Source organism: Hippocampus guttulatus, chromosome 11, assembly GCF_054856545.1.
Source record: "Hippocampus guttulatus isolate MCC_2025c chromosome 11, RoL_Hgut_1.0, whole genome shotgun sequence".
In the NCBI taxonomy this organism is placed as follows: domain Eukaryota; kingdom Metazoa; phylum Chordata; class Actinopteri; order Syngnathiformes; family Syngnathidae; genus Hippocampus; species Hippocampus guttulatus.
The window spans coordinates 15,992,618-16,008,588 of record NC_141271.1 but is presented as its reverse complement, the minus strand read 5'-3'; the positions used below and the strand labels follow the sequence as shown (position 1 = coordinate 16,008,588).

The 15,971-nt window shown below is 42.5% G+C and overlaps 1 protein-coding gene across 3 annotated transcripts in view; it reads right to left on the bottom strand.

Annotated features, from left to right (window-relative positions):
* The window catches only part of erbb4b (erb-b2 receptor tyrosine kinase 4b), a 160,889-nt gene that overhangs the window by 66,146 nt on the left and 78,772 nt on the right, over positions 1–15,971 (bottom strand). For all 3 annotated transcript variants that reach the window (XM_086123239.1, XM_086123240.1, XM_086123241.1), the window contains exon 3: positions 5,295–5,481. In XM_086123239.1, coding sequence (XP_085979365.1) covers positions 5,295–5,481 — 187 coding nt within the window. The remainder of the gene's footprint in view (positions 1–5,294; positions 5,482–15,971) is intronic.

Genomic DNA, 15,971 nt, shown 5'->3' with positions numbered 1-15,971 from the left:
GAAAAAGTGGTGCGATATGCCGGTGAAGGATGTCAGAGTGAAAAAAAGAGTAAGTCTCCCATCCTCTTCTTCATCATCTCTGATTTGAAAGAAAACCTCCTCCTTTACACGCCAGGAGCCCCCAACACCCCCATCCTTATTGCCTCTGTCTGATTTCGCTCGCTCCCTCTCTACAGGTTAAGAATTGCTCTCCCTTTGATGGTATGAATTTATAATGTACATGGACATTTCTCATATATCACGTCTGCTTCCTCTCACACACGTCTCTGACAAGATCAGCAATCATGTGACATATTTGCAGCTCGAGACAGTTTCCTGGCCCTTCTCAAAGTGGAACGAGGAACTTCACCCATCAAGTTGAGAGAATTTGTCACGGCACACTGTACATTTAACACCGAGACAATGTTAAAGTTGTATTTTGGTTTTCCTCTCATCGTGTCTATCGTCAGTTGTCACCTACAGTAAAATACCAATGAAGCCTGATTTGATGAGCAAAAGCGTTCACGTTCTTATGCCGCGCTACCACCGGGTGGCAGACTAAACAACCACACGGCGAATGCGTACGGACACACGTACATCCGTCACAAGTGACCAAACTACGGTGCAAAATGAGATCTAACAGTCACTGAAAATAAACGATTCCATTCCAACTAAAGTGAGAAAAGATCAGAAATCAAATTTGCTGTATATTTTTTTTGATAGAGTGACTGAAATTATATCAAGTATATCGTTATTGTGATATAAAACAACCTGTTTTTTCTTTTTTCTATATCGCCCAGCCCGATAGGATGGTAAAAACATAAACATAACATAGTTTGTTTTTGGTGAAAGGTATTGATATGAAAATTCAGGAGCATGAAGTGGAACAGATGAGGAACTGAGAGCCAAAGAGGAGCGTGAAAAGAAATGAAAGTGAGACAGTAAATGAGACAAATAAAGAGAGACCAGATGGGCCATGAAGAAGTGGATAATGCCTTTGGCGTATACCGTCGGCTTCTGTACATGCATGCGACGAGAGAGGATCATTCAGCAGATGGGTCCTCACTTTGGAAGTTTCATTTTGGACAGACGCAGAGCAGGCGTAGGGGCGTTTAGAAAGATGAATCAACAGCGCTGAGCAAATCTGAAAGAATAAAGATATTCTGGCGAAAACGAGGGAAGAGTAGGGGGGAGGGGGGGTGTCGTAAATTATGTTCAATCGGAAAACTAATATGTGCTCCTTTTCTGAGTTGTTTTTTTTTTTAGTCGGGGTATCGGACTAGCAAGTACTCTTGCAACTAGCTCTGGAAGTATTCTTGGACCAACACACACCATTTCACATCTTTTACATGCAGTGTGTTTATTCTTAGAGGCCCCTTTGTTTTCCAGAGTTTGGGCGATTTGCAAAATGAATAGATATCAAATTCATTTTTTTGTGCAGTACACTAAGAAGTATAGTGTAGCGGTTCACTCGCCTGAGGAGTTTGGGTTCAGATCCCACTGACAGTATGAATGTGCGTGCGTATGGATGTTTTTCTCTATATGGGCAACGGGTTTGTGGTCTAGTCTGCCTTTTTCCAGGTGTCAGCTGGAACTGGCTTCAGCTCCCAGCAACCCTGAACAAGATAAGCGGTATTGAAAAAAGGATCAATGGAAAAATTGTTAAATGTATAATACAAAAACATGATGTGATTGTTATTTTTGTCCAATGTTGTCATCTCGTTTCCTTTCATTTGTGCCCATTAGGCTTCCAGTGAACATAACGGTCTTTAAGTACCATGCTATAAACACATATGATGTAGACCCACACGTCCGTGCCGTCACAAACAGTCCCAAATATTTGATGCTGGCTTGAAGATGTCCACCAAAAAAAAAAAAAAAAAAAAACTTGCAGCCAAATTTATAAAAACTGAGCTGTTGCCACTGCTTTTATCTGCTCAAAACACGCTGAACGTCGGACATCTCGGTGGCTATGCCACAATGATATCAGATTTGAGTCCTCAGTGTTGACTAAGTACCCTCCGTGTTCACCGAGCATCCCCGGGCTGTCTCCAAACTTTTCTTTTTTTTCTTTTTTTTTGCGGTTAAGTTAGCTAAGCTTGATTGAAAGGTGCATCGGAGGAAGTCCCATCCTTGCTCAGCCGGGGACCCTCCTCCACCCCGTTCTTTAGCCCCCCTCAAGTCCACAGAGGCCATTCACAGCACTCAGCGAGGAAGCCGGGAAAATCAATAAGTGCACTGCTACAATACACTAGCGACAAATTGATTTCATCCAAGGCAATTTCGAACCAAGCAAAAGGCACATGGGTTTCAGCACCGGGTGGGGAAGCGGGGGGGAGTTTTACTGCACCTCGCCCCGATTAGCCCCTTCTGTAGTTAATATATTTGATCCTCTCATCCTTTACATGTTATACTGTTGATCGATTCGATCGACCTCTTTACCCATCTCCTGGGAGCTACTGGCAGTTGAACAATGAAGTCATCTGACAGCAAAGTCAAAGCCTCTGTGATAAATGAGACAGCTGACCCAAACCCGCCAAACCACTTGAGGGTAGAAAAAGTTTTGAACTTTGCGGTAAGATGTCAAATAGTTGATCGACCCTCATGATTCAAACACGGAGAGTGGCTTTGGCAAAGCAAGCAAGCTGGTGGCTAAGAACTTCTCAGTCATCATGGAAAAGGTTCTCAACGGAATCCCAACCGAGAGCTGAACTTTGTAAATGAGTCAAAATATTTTATTGAGATTTTAATGTATTTAACGATTCAATGTCAGAGAATCGTTGATGAAGAGTTGGCAGTTGTGAAGCTGAATATTGTGTTTGTTCGGCTGGAGCAATAACTTCTCAAAGTACCAGTGTCTATGGTTGAACTTTGACTGGTCATCTCTGGAATCACAAATGCCCATTTTCGGATTTGACTGAGCCAAAGCAAAACGGGCAGCTTCTATCCCTAACCACGAGTTGCCATGATCATGACAGATGGCAAGATTGTGTTTTAGTCGTTTACTCATTCAATCGTACGTCATGGGTGCTGCAGCCAACCATCTACCCTGACAACTCATTTTATCTTCTCCCCCCCCCGCCCCCCCCTCTTTTTCTGAGCACGTTCAATATTCGTCTCATAGGTTGTTCGGAAGAAAAAGCTAAACCGTAAACACCAGCAGTGATACCGGCGGGAAAGCAGATTCAGGCCTTGGCTGTGATGCACAACTTCCCTTGCACGTTATGGCTGGAGGCCACGGATGGTGCATCAAACTGCGGCCTTGCACGGAGTCCATCCTGAACTCCCCGAGCACTATAGCATCAACTTGGCACTGTAATAAAAAGGACCATCTTGGAGAAATAAAGCTGCCAGTGGTGATAAAAAAAAAAAAAAAAAAAAAAGAAATTCCCAAAGCATCGTGCAACAACATGTGGGAAGGAATCCAAGTTGGATCATAACGCTCAAGCACATACTGGACTTTCACAAACGATAGCTGCAGGCTGTGCCGTTTGCCCTGGCTGGAGAAATATAAATAATAAAAAGCAACAACAAACAATAAATAAATACATAAATTAAACAAAGTAATCAAATGATTTAAAAAAAAAATGGAAACAGATGTGTACATTAGGGATGCATTTGCTTGTACATTCTTGGCAGAAACCAGAATACCACAACAACCTCCAAAAAAATAAATAAAAATAAAAATAAAATAAATAAAAATTCCTCAGTTTGATCATTTTATGCACTTGGCCAAATGTGTCCCAGTGCCAGCTCTCCGCTTCCTTTTGAATGATGCAGATGCTTTCACAGCCACCGGAGACGGCGTCCTCGACGGTCAGCCAGCCTACTCGCCGCGGGGCAATGGCCACCCTCGGCGGAAGGAGGAATTTTGGGCTCATTTTCCCACCACCCACCTCCACTCAGTTTAGTGGGCCGTCGGCGCACATGTGGCTCCACAAAGGTGCACTGTTTTGTTTTCTTTTGTTTATTTACACCCTTTTTTTTTCTATGTCTAATGTTACCCCAAGCTCCAAGGCAGTGCCACGCGATGGGGACAGACACCGTAGTTTCTCCCAGAGGGGCTCGCTTTAAAGGTTTGTGCTCGCGGCATCACAACATCCTGTTTCAGATATGTTGATTGGGTGACCCAAAAATAAATAAAAAAATGTTTCCAGTGACCGGATTTTTGGTGCATCACTGGTTTATAATAATGCAAACATGACATACATGGCTATTATTATGAATTATGACCGCAAAAAACCCTCGCAGAAATAAATAAATACATAGAATGATGTGATGTGAAAAACAATTGTAAATAGCACGGCCACCTGATCTATATCTATATCGGTGTACATTGAAACTGTAACATTTATTTCTGTGAATGCATTACGCTTTGTTTTTCTTCTTTCTACCCACAATCTTGCTGCTGTAGACTGTAAATTTCCCCAGTGTGGGACAAATAAAGGATATCTTATCTTATCTTAAATATGGGGACATCCTCTCTAGTTTGGTATAGGGTGGCCATGCAGTGACGCGTACAATATTTCATGACAAAATTGAATGTGTCGAATTTCGTTAATTTGGGAGTCAAACAAACACCGACTGACCATCAAAAGTGTATGTTTGAATTTGAAGTAGCTGATTCCTATGAATGGAATAAAGACAGAAAACAAGGTGGGCCTTGTCACTGTAAAATAAATGCACTGAATGCTAGTCAGTTGTTTTAGTGAGAATTCAAGCCTACCGAAAAAAATTTGTGGACCACGGTAGTCAGATGCATGACCCCTTATTATGAGTTAAAAAGTATTTCGGTTGTTTATGAATAAAACACACTTATAGCGGGAATTAAATCCAGTTTATGTTGCTCCCTAACATAGACAAATAAAAAACTATTTTTGAAAACAAACGAAATTGCAAACTGCAGTGATAAATACCCATTATTGATATGACTGACAACATTTCTAAAAAAATAATTTAAAAAAAGAAGATGGGCACTTTCATGACCGCGTTGCACCCATCACACCAACCGTGCAAATCGAATTGTTTGATTCACCCTTAGTTTGGCACATGCTTTCTCAACTTTGCCCTGCGGGGACGATGCTTTCCATTTGTCAAGAGCTTCATTTCTTGATGGCCTCTGGGCTCGGAACGTCCAAAGGAAATCCAGCAACAGAAAGCTCCATTGTTCATAAGGACACAGAGCCACCCGCAGGTCTGCGAAACAACTATCACTTTCACAGTCTGCGGATGAACGCCTGTTTTGTTTTTTTTTCCAGTCCCATAACGGTTTGCGAGACACTTCACATTGGCGCAACAGAACAAATGTCACTCACCCGTGAGGTTCCTCAGACCCAACTGACGCAGGCCAAAGTTTCCGTCGTGTCTGTAGTTGAGGAAGATCGCAAGGGAGTAGTGGTCCTCGTACAACTTTGTCCCTCGGATGATTCGCAAGTTCTCCAATGGCAAGTAGTCAAACTGGTTCAGAGCCACCAGGACATAGCCTGTCACTTCCCGGATCGACTGCAAGCAGAAAGAGGCAAGGTTCTGTTAGGATCTTAAAACATAAATAAAAGTCTGAAATCGGAACCAATCCCATTCGAGTGTGATTTCATGGACTTTTTGAAATTGTCTTCATACTTGCATTGCGGGGTTTTGATGTTTCCTGTATGAATGTTTCCAAGGTTTAGTCCCGATTGCTAATCTGACTCCCTTTCTTTGAACTGCATTTTTTTTAAACTGCTTTTTTTTTTCTGTCTAGTTCAGAATAATTCTTCTCTGTGAAGCTCCATTTGCTTCTTTTTAGATGCTCAATCAGTTGATTTACATTTTGCGCAAAAAAAAAAGATGCAGCTAGATATTTGTCTTTTGTTATACAATATAGGCTACCTGTGGGATTCCTTTTGGCCGACTTGGAGTCTTTCCTGGCTTGAGCTTTTGCCAACTGCCTGTCTGGACTGCTTTGTTTCATTGCGTTAAGACCTCTTAACAGGTGAATAGACTCAGAGTGGCATTCTGCCAGCTGCCTTTGTAATTATACATGTTCCTTTGGTTCAATTTGTGTCATCCCTCCACCTGATTCCAATTCCTGATTCCAACTATTCAGCATGCAGGAAGTACACTCCCCCCCCCCCCCCCCCCGCCCGCTCCATCCCCCATAAAACTTTTGATTTTGGTTCGCTTCTGGTGAAACCTGAGCAGAAAATATCGAGCGGATCTATTTTAAGCTTGAAGCCTTCCTTCTGAAAAACCAAACAATATTGAAATAACAAGATTGCTTGATCAAATGATTGGATGTGCAGGATGGAGACTATGAAAACCAAAAACAGTGTCAAAACGGAGAAACGGAGGTGTGTGAGAGTTTCGGGGGGGTGGGCTGGGTGGGGTTGCATCATATCATTGGCAGCATGTGCCTCCGAGGTCACTCTCTACATATTCAATCATGCCAGTGAGTTGAATCAGAGCATCTGAGTGAAGAATATTTGCTCCGGGGTTGGAGACCACATTGCAACACTTGCAGTAATACAAGGTTCAGTGCTCGTGTCTCGTCGGGGTCCCGGGGGGTGAGTGTGCCAAGTGGGGCAGGCATTACTTCACACTTTAAATGTTATTTAGGACTGGGTATAATGTCTGCGGAGACTTGGGCAAAAAGCCACCGAGAAGAAGCCGATGTTGAATAAATCAAAGCGACAGGCTGTGCACTCTTCCTCCTATCCGCCATCATGGTTGCTGTCACTAAAAGACAGGCGGTCAGATATATCTTTCCACACTGGCCTGTTGATAATCAACAAGTGTGTGCGTGTATGTGTGTGTGAAATGCTATTGCAGCTGATGCGCGGAGCTGATATAAATGCTTAGGAAGCGCTGGTCTAGCGGCATAATCATAGTCGCTGACAGCTGTCAGAGCATGGCCATCCACCAGCAGTAACTAAGCCGCGGCTGCGGCTCTGGCGTCATTGCCCCGCTCATTCCCGTTAATCGGAACAGGCGGTCCTGAGTCTGGTGAGTACGCGCGGATTCAGTTGAAACAATGACAGCAAATATAGCCGCGTGGTGCGAGTGGCCTTGTTGAACTATGCGTGGCGCGGGGTCTGACAACTTTATGGGGACCAAAATATGAAGTTTGGCACGTTGATACAAACGGAGTTGAGGCCTTAAGCTTGGGTTGGCTGATTGAAAAAGACAATATTGTCTCAGGAGAAATGAGTAAGAAAGTCATATATCACATTGGAACAGGATGAGGGCGATATGTTTTTGGAGGAAGAAGTCACTTTGTTTGTTCGTCTCTGTGTGCCCTGCGATTGGCTGGCAACTGATTCAGGGTGTCCCCCGCCTACTGCCCGAAGACGGCTGGGATAGGCTCCAGCACCCCCCGCGACCCTAGTGAGGATCAAGCGGTTCGGAAAATGGATGGATGGAAGTCACTTTGTCCACGAGGGCTTGGTTGTAAAGACCGCGGACGCAGAAGACCGATAATTCAAAGGATGAATAGTTTCTAGTTTGCTTTTCCAGCACGGACAAAAAAGTAAATAAATAAATAGATATAAATATAAATAAATAAATAAAGGGAAATTAAAGAGTGCTCATTAAATTTTGCCTTAAGGCTGAAAAGGGGGGCAGCGATGCGGGCCAGTGCACAGCATTATGGGAATAAAAACACTGCGTTTGGCAAAGGGTCTATGCAACTTGTTTTTCATCTTGCAAATGTTTACACAAGAATTCCGCAGGAAATCATACAAACACTTCATGACGACCAACTTTTTGTGGGTGAAATGAGCTCAGTGAAAGTCCTCACACCCCTCGGTCAAAAAATATCTCTCTATCCATTTTATGTCATGCTTAACCTATTCAGACTATCCCAGCTAAATATTTAGTTATGATTAACACGATTTAAATGGCGGCGCACGGAGGTCATGACACAAATAGACGTAGTTTCCGCTTTGTTACTTCCTCCTGTTAATAAAACACATTTAATCCACAGCACAGAAATAAAGCAGTTGGGGGTTTTCAGCCTCCCTCCAAAAGTGTGCTTTTAAGTTGCGTCTCGGAGTTTCGCCAAGATTGTTTCCTTCCGCTTGTGTATTTTGGGGCAGTTGCGCACCAGACGTATGGCCTTATACGTATATGTGTGTGTCTATATACACACACTGTGTTATCTTCGCCATAGAGACAGAAAAAAAAACATCAGGTTAGAAAAGGGGTAACGCAGGGCTCCTATTCGGGTTTTTGTTTGTTTCCATGTCCTTTAAAAACCTGAATACTGCCAATAATTGAGTTTTAAAACTATCATTGACCGCATATAGAACACGCTGCTGTTTACCGTGGCTCCGTTTCACATTATATTAAGATATAAAATATTCTTGTTTGCCTACCTATTGATATCAGACGATGATAATAGTGATATGTGATGACACAAGACAGTATTGGAGCAAAAAGCAATGCAGTATATGGATATCCTGCTCCACTCTGAGAAACTACTACCGTAAAATATTATAAGTAAACATCGCTGAGGATGATCATTCAGGGATAATGTTCAGTTGTCCAAATTGGAACACTTGATTTAAATGCAGTCGTGGAACAGCTGAGGCCTGTTCAACAATTCGCTTTCTCCCTATCGGGAGGGGTTGCTCAACCTTAAAAGACAACCCAACATTTTAAGTTCACAGACTATGAAAAGCTCAAGGTTCAGTGCCATTGCCTGGGGAGCCGCTCCATATTCTTTCGGTTTAAATTTACCCAAAAGCAAAGAGTGTCACAGAGCAGTACGTGCCATGAAATTTTGCAACATTCATGTGGGCATACGCAAGTAAAGACAGCAATTATTTCAGGGCAGACACACTTGATGAACTTGTTTTTGTTCTTCTTTTAATCAGTCTGACTTGCACAGGAGCCGGTTGAGTTGATTTATGTTTCAGTGGAATTCATAAAGCCGTTAATTACCTGCTAAAGACAACACCAAGGGCCTTCATTATCCTGAATTTTCATGATAAAAGTAAACCTGGCTGTAACATCCAAATAGCTCATAGTACGATCTTCTCGAAGCTCACGCCCGTCCTTCAACTGACATCCAGTAAGCAACGCTATTGAGTCATTTCAAAAGATACTGTAACAGTAAACGGTGAACTGGCATGCGCGACAGCATAATGTTGACATTGTAAGCTAGCCAATGCACCCGCCTCGCACACATGCATCCCCGGAGAGCACCAAAGTCCCAGTAACAGTGAACAAAAGAGACAGCGAGAGCCAGATTCACTAGATTAAAAGGGATTTCTCCCCCTTCCTCCTCCTCAGGCCGGAGCATTTGTGAACGGAAGTGTGGCAGCGGAACAAACCCCTCGCTTGAGTTACTGAGACGTGCCCAGTTTTGAAATGGAATCCTCCAATCCCCAAACTTGTAAATGGGACGGCGAAGGAGGGAGAGGGAGCTTTGCTGGAGTCAGCAAAGCGAGGAAGGTGAAAGGATGATGAAACTGACGCAGGGATAGAGCGGCACGCCGCGGAATGATCACTCAGATGGATCGGACCCCACATATATTTGAATAAGTAATTAAAGTGTGGCTGTTTTTAGTACCGAACAAGAAGGAGGGATTGCTGAAGGGTCCGGAGTGGGGTGAAGGATGGCTGGAAGTCTCGTGACACAATTACCATGTGGGAAGACACTGAAAGACGTTAGCATGATTTTCTCATGTCATTTCCACACAAGTTGATGAACATACAAATATTCAAGTGAAGGCATGCGTGCCACGGGTTACAGGTCAATGACAAAATCTTGACTTTTAGTTTTGCTGAATTCAGATAAAAGCCCATTTTAATCTATTGTGGTTTCTCCGGCGGTATTAGCATGTAGCGATGAATGCTACTACATCAAACTGAGATATTTCTCCCAGTTTGTTCCACTTTTGGTAAGACAAATACGGTAAAGTATCCAAAAGACTTCTCAGTACTACTATACCACTGCAAACGCCAACCGCCATTGTAAGCATTTTGTCAAAATAGCACTTCAAATAATGCTAATGGAAATGGGAACATTGATTTGTTCTTAGTCATCATTAGTGGACAGTACTCTGAAGCACTTGAGACAGCAATATGCAGTGCTGTTAAGAAGAAAGACTGAAAACTGAAAGCAACATAACAACCAGAAGTTTAATGGCTCACGGGGCTACATTTACTTGGACGATACCAAGCTTCGGATGCTTTTTTTTTTTTTTTTTTAGGGGGCTGCAGTTGTCACTTTATGGATTGCGATGCCAGATAGCAAGCGCCATTAATTTGAGCCTCAATTTGTCTCGCACATCCCACCTTGACACGGAAGAGATGAAGACTGATCCTGAGATTGAACAGTGGAGAGACACCCGCTTCCCGCGGGGAAGACTTACAGCTCCATCAGAGCACTTGTAATGAGTGGATCCCTGTTGGGAATTCTGCAAATAGACTAATTTGTAATTGATTCAGTGCATTAATTACCATTCCGGTTATGCCTGTGTCATGGTTAATACTGTGCCAATCTGACGAGGCTAGGAGGCCCCTCTGCAGTGGGACCATTCGGGTGAAGCAGGCATTATTCAATTATGCCCCACATATCGGCAACCAGGCAAGTCTTAATCCGTGAGTAATCACTTTCCTGCGATGCCTAACTACAAGCTGATGTGAGGAGGAGGGGTTGCGGGGAGGGGTGGGGGGGGGCAGTGGGGGTGGACCACAGATCCATGTAGCCCCTGGTTAGGTCTTTAATCAGGTTTGGGAATAAATTCCCATTGGTGTTTTGATCATACGACCGTTGGAGAAGAGATATGACAAAACGCAGGTTTTGCAACGTTTGAAACGGGAAATGTTCATGCGACATTGCATATATTCTTACAGGTGTGGGGATAATCTGCTGTCCATTAAAATTTTGTACAGCATTTTAACCACATGCATGCATGCATCTTGATTTGCTGCCGGAATTTTCTTTCAAAAAACACACCTCCTCCCATTTGCAAAGCGATTGAGCCAACTTTTTTTACTTTAATTCATAGTCCGAGTTTTTATTATTATTATTATTTTTTTAATTCCACTCTGTTTCTGTTTTTCTCATCTGGGATGCAAAGACGATCGCCGGACATTTGCAAACTGTTTCAATGGTCGCAAACAGTTTTTTCCTTTGTCACCATCAAATTTGGAAAATGTTCAACATTTCTTTCTCCAACATTTGGGTCTTCGCTGTTCAATGACGTTCCAATTTAAGTGTGTTGTGCCTTGTCGCTCATCTCAAATACAAAGTAAATGTTATTAGTGTGGTCTGAGGTGTTTTGATGCCAAATCCATAATCCCGGTAGTTGCTCAGTACATAGTGTTAGAAAACATGATTTCACTGGTGGCTTCGCTATGTACTTAATTAACAGGACAGGAGATGAGATGATAATTGTGTGGAGATGCAGGATTTTCATGATAAAGTTTGTGTAGCAAAGCACATTTATAGGTCTCGGGACAAAATTTTCCCAAATTTTTAAATGATTTATTCCCCGTCTTAAAACGGGGATTGATATTTTCGGGCCGCACTTCACATTAGGCAGTGCATGCACTGCCTCTGTTAAACTATGATGTGCCGTTTACCAACACCGTTATCGTCGGTGGAAGCAGACTTCACAACAGTCTCCCACAGGATGCAAAAACAAAATTCACACAACAACATTTCATCTCGGGGGACAGAATCTGCTCTTATCCCGAATGTTATTCATGGCTGCTGATTTCTTAAGATATAAAAAGTGGGGCTATTTATTTTGGAATGATTTTATTTTGGAGAGATAAGAGCTTTACAGCATATGCATTCTTTGCTTTCTTCATGTCGAATTGGTGTCAGACCTAAGCAAGAACCGCAAAAAAATTAATAATAATAATAAATAAAAGTGTTTTATCAGCAGTGGCCTTCGACTAACATGCTCTTGGACACAACACAACAACAGCATTTATCACTGCGGGAATCATAAAAAGTCCAAAGGCTCCGTTAAATAATCTGTATCGAGAACATGTACCTTCTATCCAGACAGGGTAATTTCCCACAGCGACATGGAACACGCTCATTTACAAACTGAGGTAACACCTGTCGGCAGGAGAATGTAAAGAAGTTGCATCACGCTTGAACACAAGACAGATGTTGGTGAAATGTTGCGATTCCGCCGCTAGCTTGGATTAGGTTCTTGTTTGCTGTCCCCCCAAACCAAGCTTTGATTTGCAGCACGACATCTTGGAAATCAGTCCTGGATGAATTAAGACTGCTCTCTCAAGATGCAAATGATGATTTTGGGACACAAAGCAATGCACCGGGTCACTTGAAACTAGTAATTCGTAATAGCCAGTGATGTTTTGGTTGTCGTTTGTTGGTTTGTACATAAGGAGGATTCAAGAAAAAAACAACAACAGTTTTGTGTGTTACGTTGTGTGGCAAATGTGCCAAACAAGAGGATTTTTTTCGTCTTCCTCACGAGTCACAATGGGACAAATCCGATGGTGCCTTCAATATAAATTGCAGTCACATTCAGAGAGTATTTTACTGTGCCTAAAACCATTAAATTGCAAGTCTAGTCAGGCACCTTTGTGCAGGTCCGATAGCCACACTAAACTCCGAGCCCTTCAGTCCTCCTTCCTCGCGGTCTCTTGTGAGACTTAACCGTTGCATCAGGAGGGTGATGTCAACACTTAACGGCCCTAACTGCATTATTAGCTTATAAAGTTTGATAGGACTCCCTGCTCTATAAATTTAAGAGACAGAGGAAGACACAGTGGTTCTGTTAAGATGAATTGTCAGTTTAATAATTTATGTTGGGGTTAAAAACAAAAAAAGTGCACGTTTCTCAGAGATCCGCTCCCGCCGATATTGAAGACAAAGTTTCTGTCAGAGATTTTCTCGGACAAAGTTAAAGAAATGACTCGGCACACAGGAAAATTGTCTTCAATATCGGCGGGAGCGGATCTCTGAGAGCGAACGACGGTTAGTTGCTCCGCGATCACACTCTCAGTCCCGCCACCGCGAGTTCGACATTTTATTGTAACATATGCAAAATACAAGAAAAACACTGCCCCCGATGTTTGCATGCCGCACCCCGGTCCGGCTCCTCGGTAGTGATTGGTTACCTGTTTTTCCAACTTGAACCACCAGTACATTGGCGCCTTTTCTGGCTGGTCTACATCGAATTAGCATGTTGTAGACTTTGCGGATGGTCAATGCCGTCTGGGCGCGACGGGTGTTCTCAACTCGTCTTTTGTTGCTCAACCGCTGTTCCCGAATTATTCATTCCCCTTTTGTGACCGAGTGTCGCCTTCTCCCCTGTGGTTGTCCACCTGTATTGACGTGCTAATTGTGGACTTCAACAGTCCCCCGGCCAGACGGCCGGCGCCTTTGTGTGCAGGCATTTGGGGGTGCTGGATACGCACCCAAACGCTTCGATGTGCCCAAATTAAATGAAACTTTAGACATGATACAATTTTGCTCATAGATTCCTCTAACAACGTTCATGGATCATTGTATACCGTTGATGTTACGGAATATACGGATGATTAATGAAGTCATATCACACGCTACAACCGCTAGAAAAGAAAATGAGCCACATATACTGTATATCCAATTTTATATATATATATATATATATATATATATATATATATACATATACACACACAACAAAAATTGATGTACACAATTTTATAGTTATAATTGCATGACATGGGATACTGTATTTTTGAACGAATATGGCGGAGTAGGTGCACTTTGCATAATCGCAGTTCGTCACCCGTGGATGTATATATTCACGGCTTCTGCATTCCATTTTTAACAACACATCTTAAAATATATTTGGGGATTTTCGATGGGGATGTGTCTTTTTGTCATGGAGACACTTTTTACCTATATTTTTCCAATTGAAAAAAAAAAACGTTTTAACCCTTTCAGGGACAGCAGTCACTACAGTGGACAGTTATCAGTTATCAGGTTACAGGGTGCATGAAAGGGTTAAAATGAGAGACGTATCCAATAGGATATGGCCTCGTCGTGTAACCGTAGAGGAACTCTCTAAAATTGAACAGTCTTCCTCTCTGCGCAGGGAACCAAATAATCCGTTTTTTTTTTTTTACCCAGTTGGCTGCCCCCACACCTCTTTGTCTGTCTCTCTCTCTCTCTCTCTTACACACACACACACACACACACATGCACACTCACTCAATCAAGCGCCTCGTGGTGGTTTATTTGGCCGCGAGAGCCATCAGCATTTGTTTAGGAAGGAAAGCAAACCCAATACAGCCAATCATGATTAAATAATAAAAGCATCTGACATTTAAGCAAGACACGGCGTGCGCTGCAGTGTGCTTTTTCATATTACAGAATGAACACAGACGCTCGCAGCAGAGATTTCTCAGTTTACCGTGAAATGGGTTACGTATTGGATATCACGTAACATTATTTGACATTCACTTTTCCTGGTTATTCAAATATGTGACGCTCAATAAGGAGGGAGGAAAAAAAAACATGACTTGGTCCTTCCAAGTGTAAAGGTGGTCAAAGCGAAGACATGCCCTGTCATTCCTCAGACAGAGTTTACGATTCAACAACACGAGTTGTACGTGTTGTCATCTTGTCTATGCTCATTGTTGAACAGATAGAAAATTGGTGTTTAAAAAAAAATATATTTTTAGAATATTTAAATTGTTCAAATGGACATTTCCTGTACATGTATTTCACAGCCACAAGCAGGCGCATGAGACCATCCCATTTGGTACTGTCCTTAGGATATGATTTATTTACACGAGCCAAGGCGCAATCATTATGTTGTGCATTCTATTTTCAGTTTCACCACATGAATCGTCATGACTGACGCATAGGCCCACGTCTTAAGTCTCCTGATCCAAAGACAATGTTTGTATCTATGCTACCGTTACTGTGAGCTCTTAAACTCCAAAACTAAATGGTGCTGAACTGATACAGGGCAGTGGCAAATGGTAACAATGACTTTTCTTTTTTACATTAAAAAATATTCTATATAGGTTTCATCTCCTTCTCACACATTTCAATTGAAAAAGGGGTAGCGGGGGTGAACAAATACAATATTCCCGTCACTAGTCTTTTAAACAAGAACACTAAGATGAATGAATGGAGATGAGATCCTTTCCGGGATAACAGCTGCGATTATGGCGGGAAGTAGCTGCTTTATCTCAATGTTTTATTCCAAGGTCTCCCTTCTTAATCATATTCTTTATCTTTTCTTTACCTGAAATGTGTCACCAATAGACAAAGAGCTATCGTGATCATAATTTCGTATAATCAGCTCCAACCAACGTATTATTATCGTTTCCTTTTTTTTAATCCAGTTGGAGGACTCACCGGTAGGAACGACAACATAAGAGCTTTTCACATCGTCTGTTCGACTACAATGTTTTTTGTCTTCTTTTATGGTAAATTTGGAGATGACACAATGGTTTATTTGTAAGACAGAGGGCCTATTTCTGCAACGACCTTGCCTCTGCTTTGCTAAGGCTCCTGTTTTATTTCCAATTTCATCTCCTTTGTCCCACAGGCTCCCTTTACGATTTTTAAACTGGACGCTAAACGCCGGGCTCTTAAGTACAGAAGCAGAGTGACACAACTGTGCCATCCCTCTCCCTTTCGTACACACCCTATCAGCATGGCAATGGAAACACATTCAGTGTGATGATGTTCGATGGTGGGCCGCAGTTCCACAAAAGAGTCTAAAAGCGAGGGATGATCGAAAGTATGACTTTCCTTCTCTCTCCAAGTTGAGTTGGCTTTCACAGGTCGGCAATTTTGACCACAGCTGCCTGTGACGCCACCCTTAACCCCACTTGCTACCACACCCCTCCACCCCCTCCCAGCTATTAATTCACAAAAGCCATGGGTGATATTGGTTGAAGGCTAATCAACATTTAAGGTCTTCTGAGTGTGCTATTATGCAGAAATTGATGGATGGTACAATTACACCCGGTGTCACTTAGCTAAATGGCTATGTAATCCTAATGAGTTTTCATCC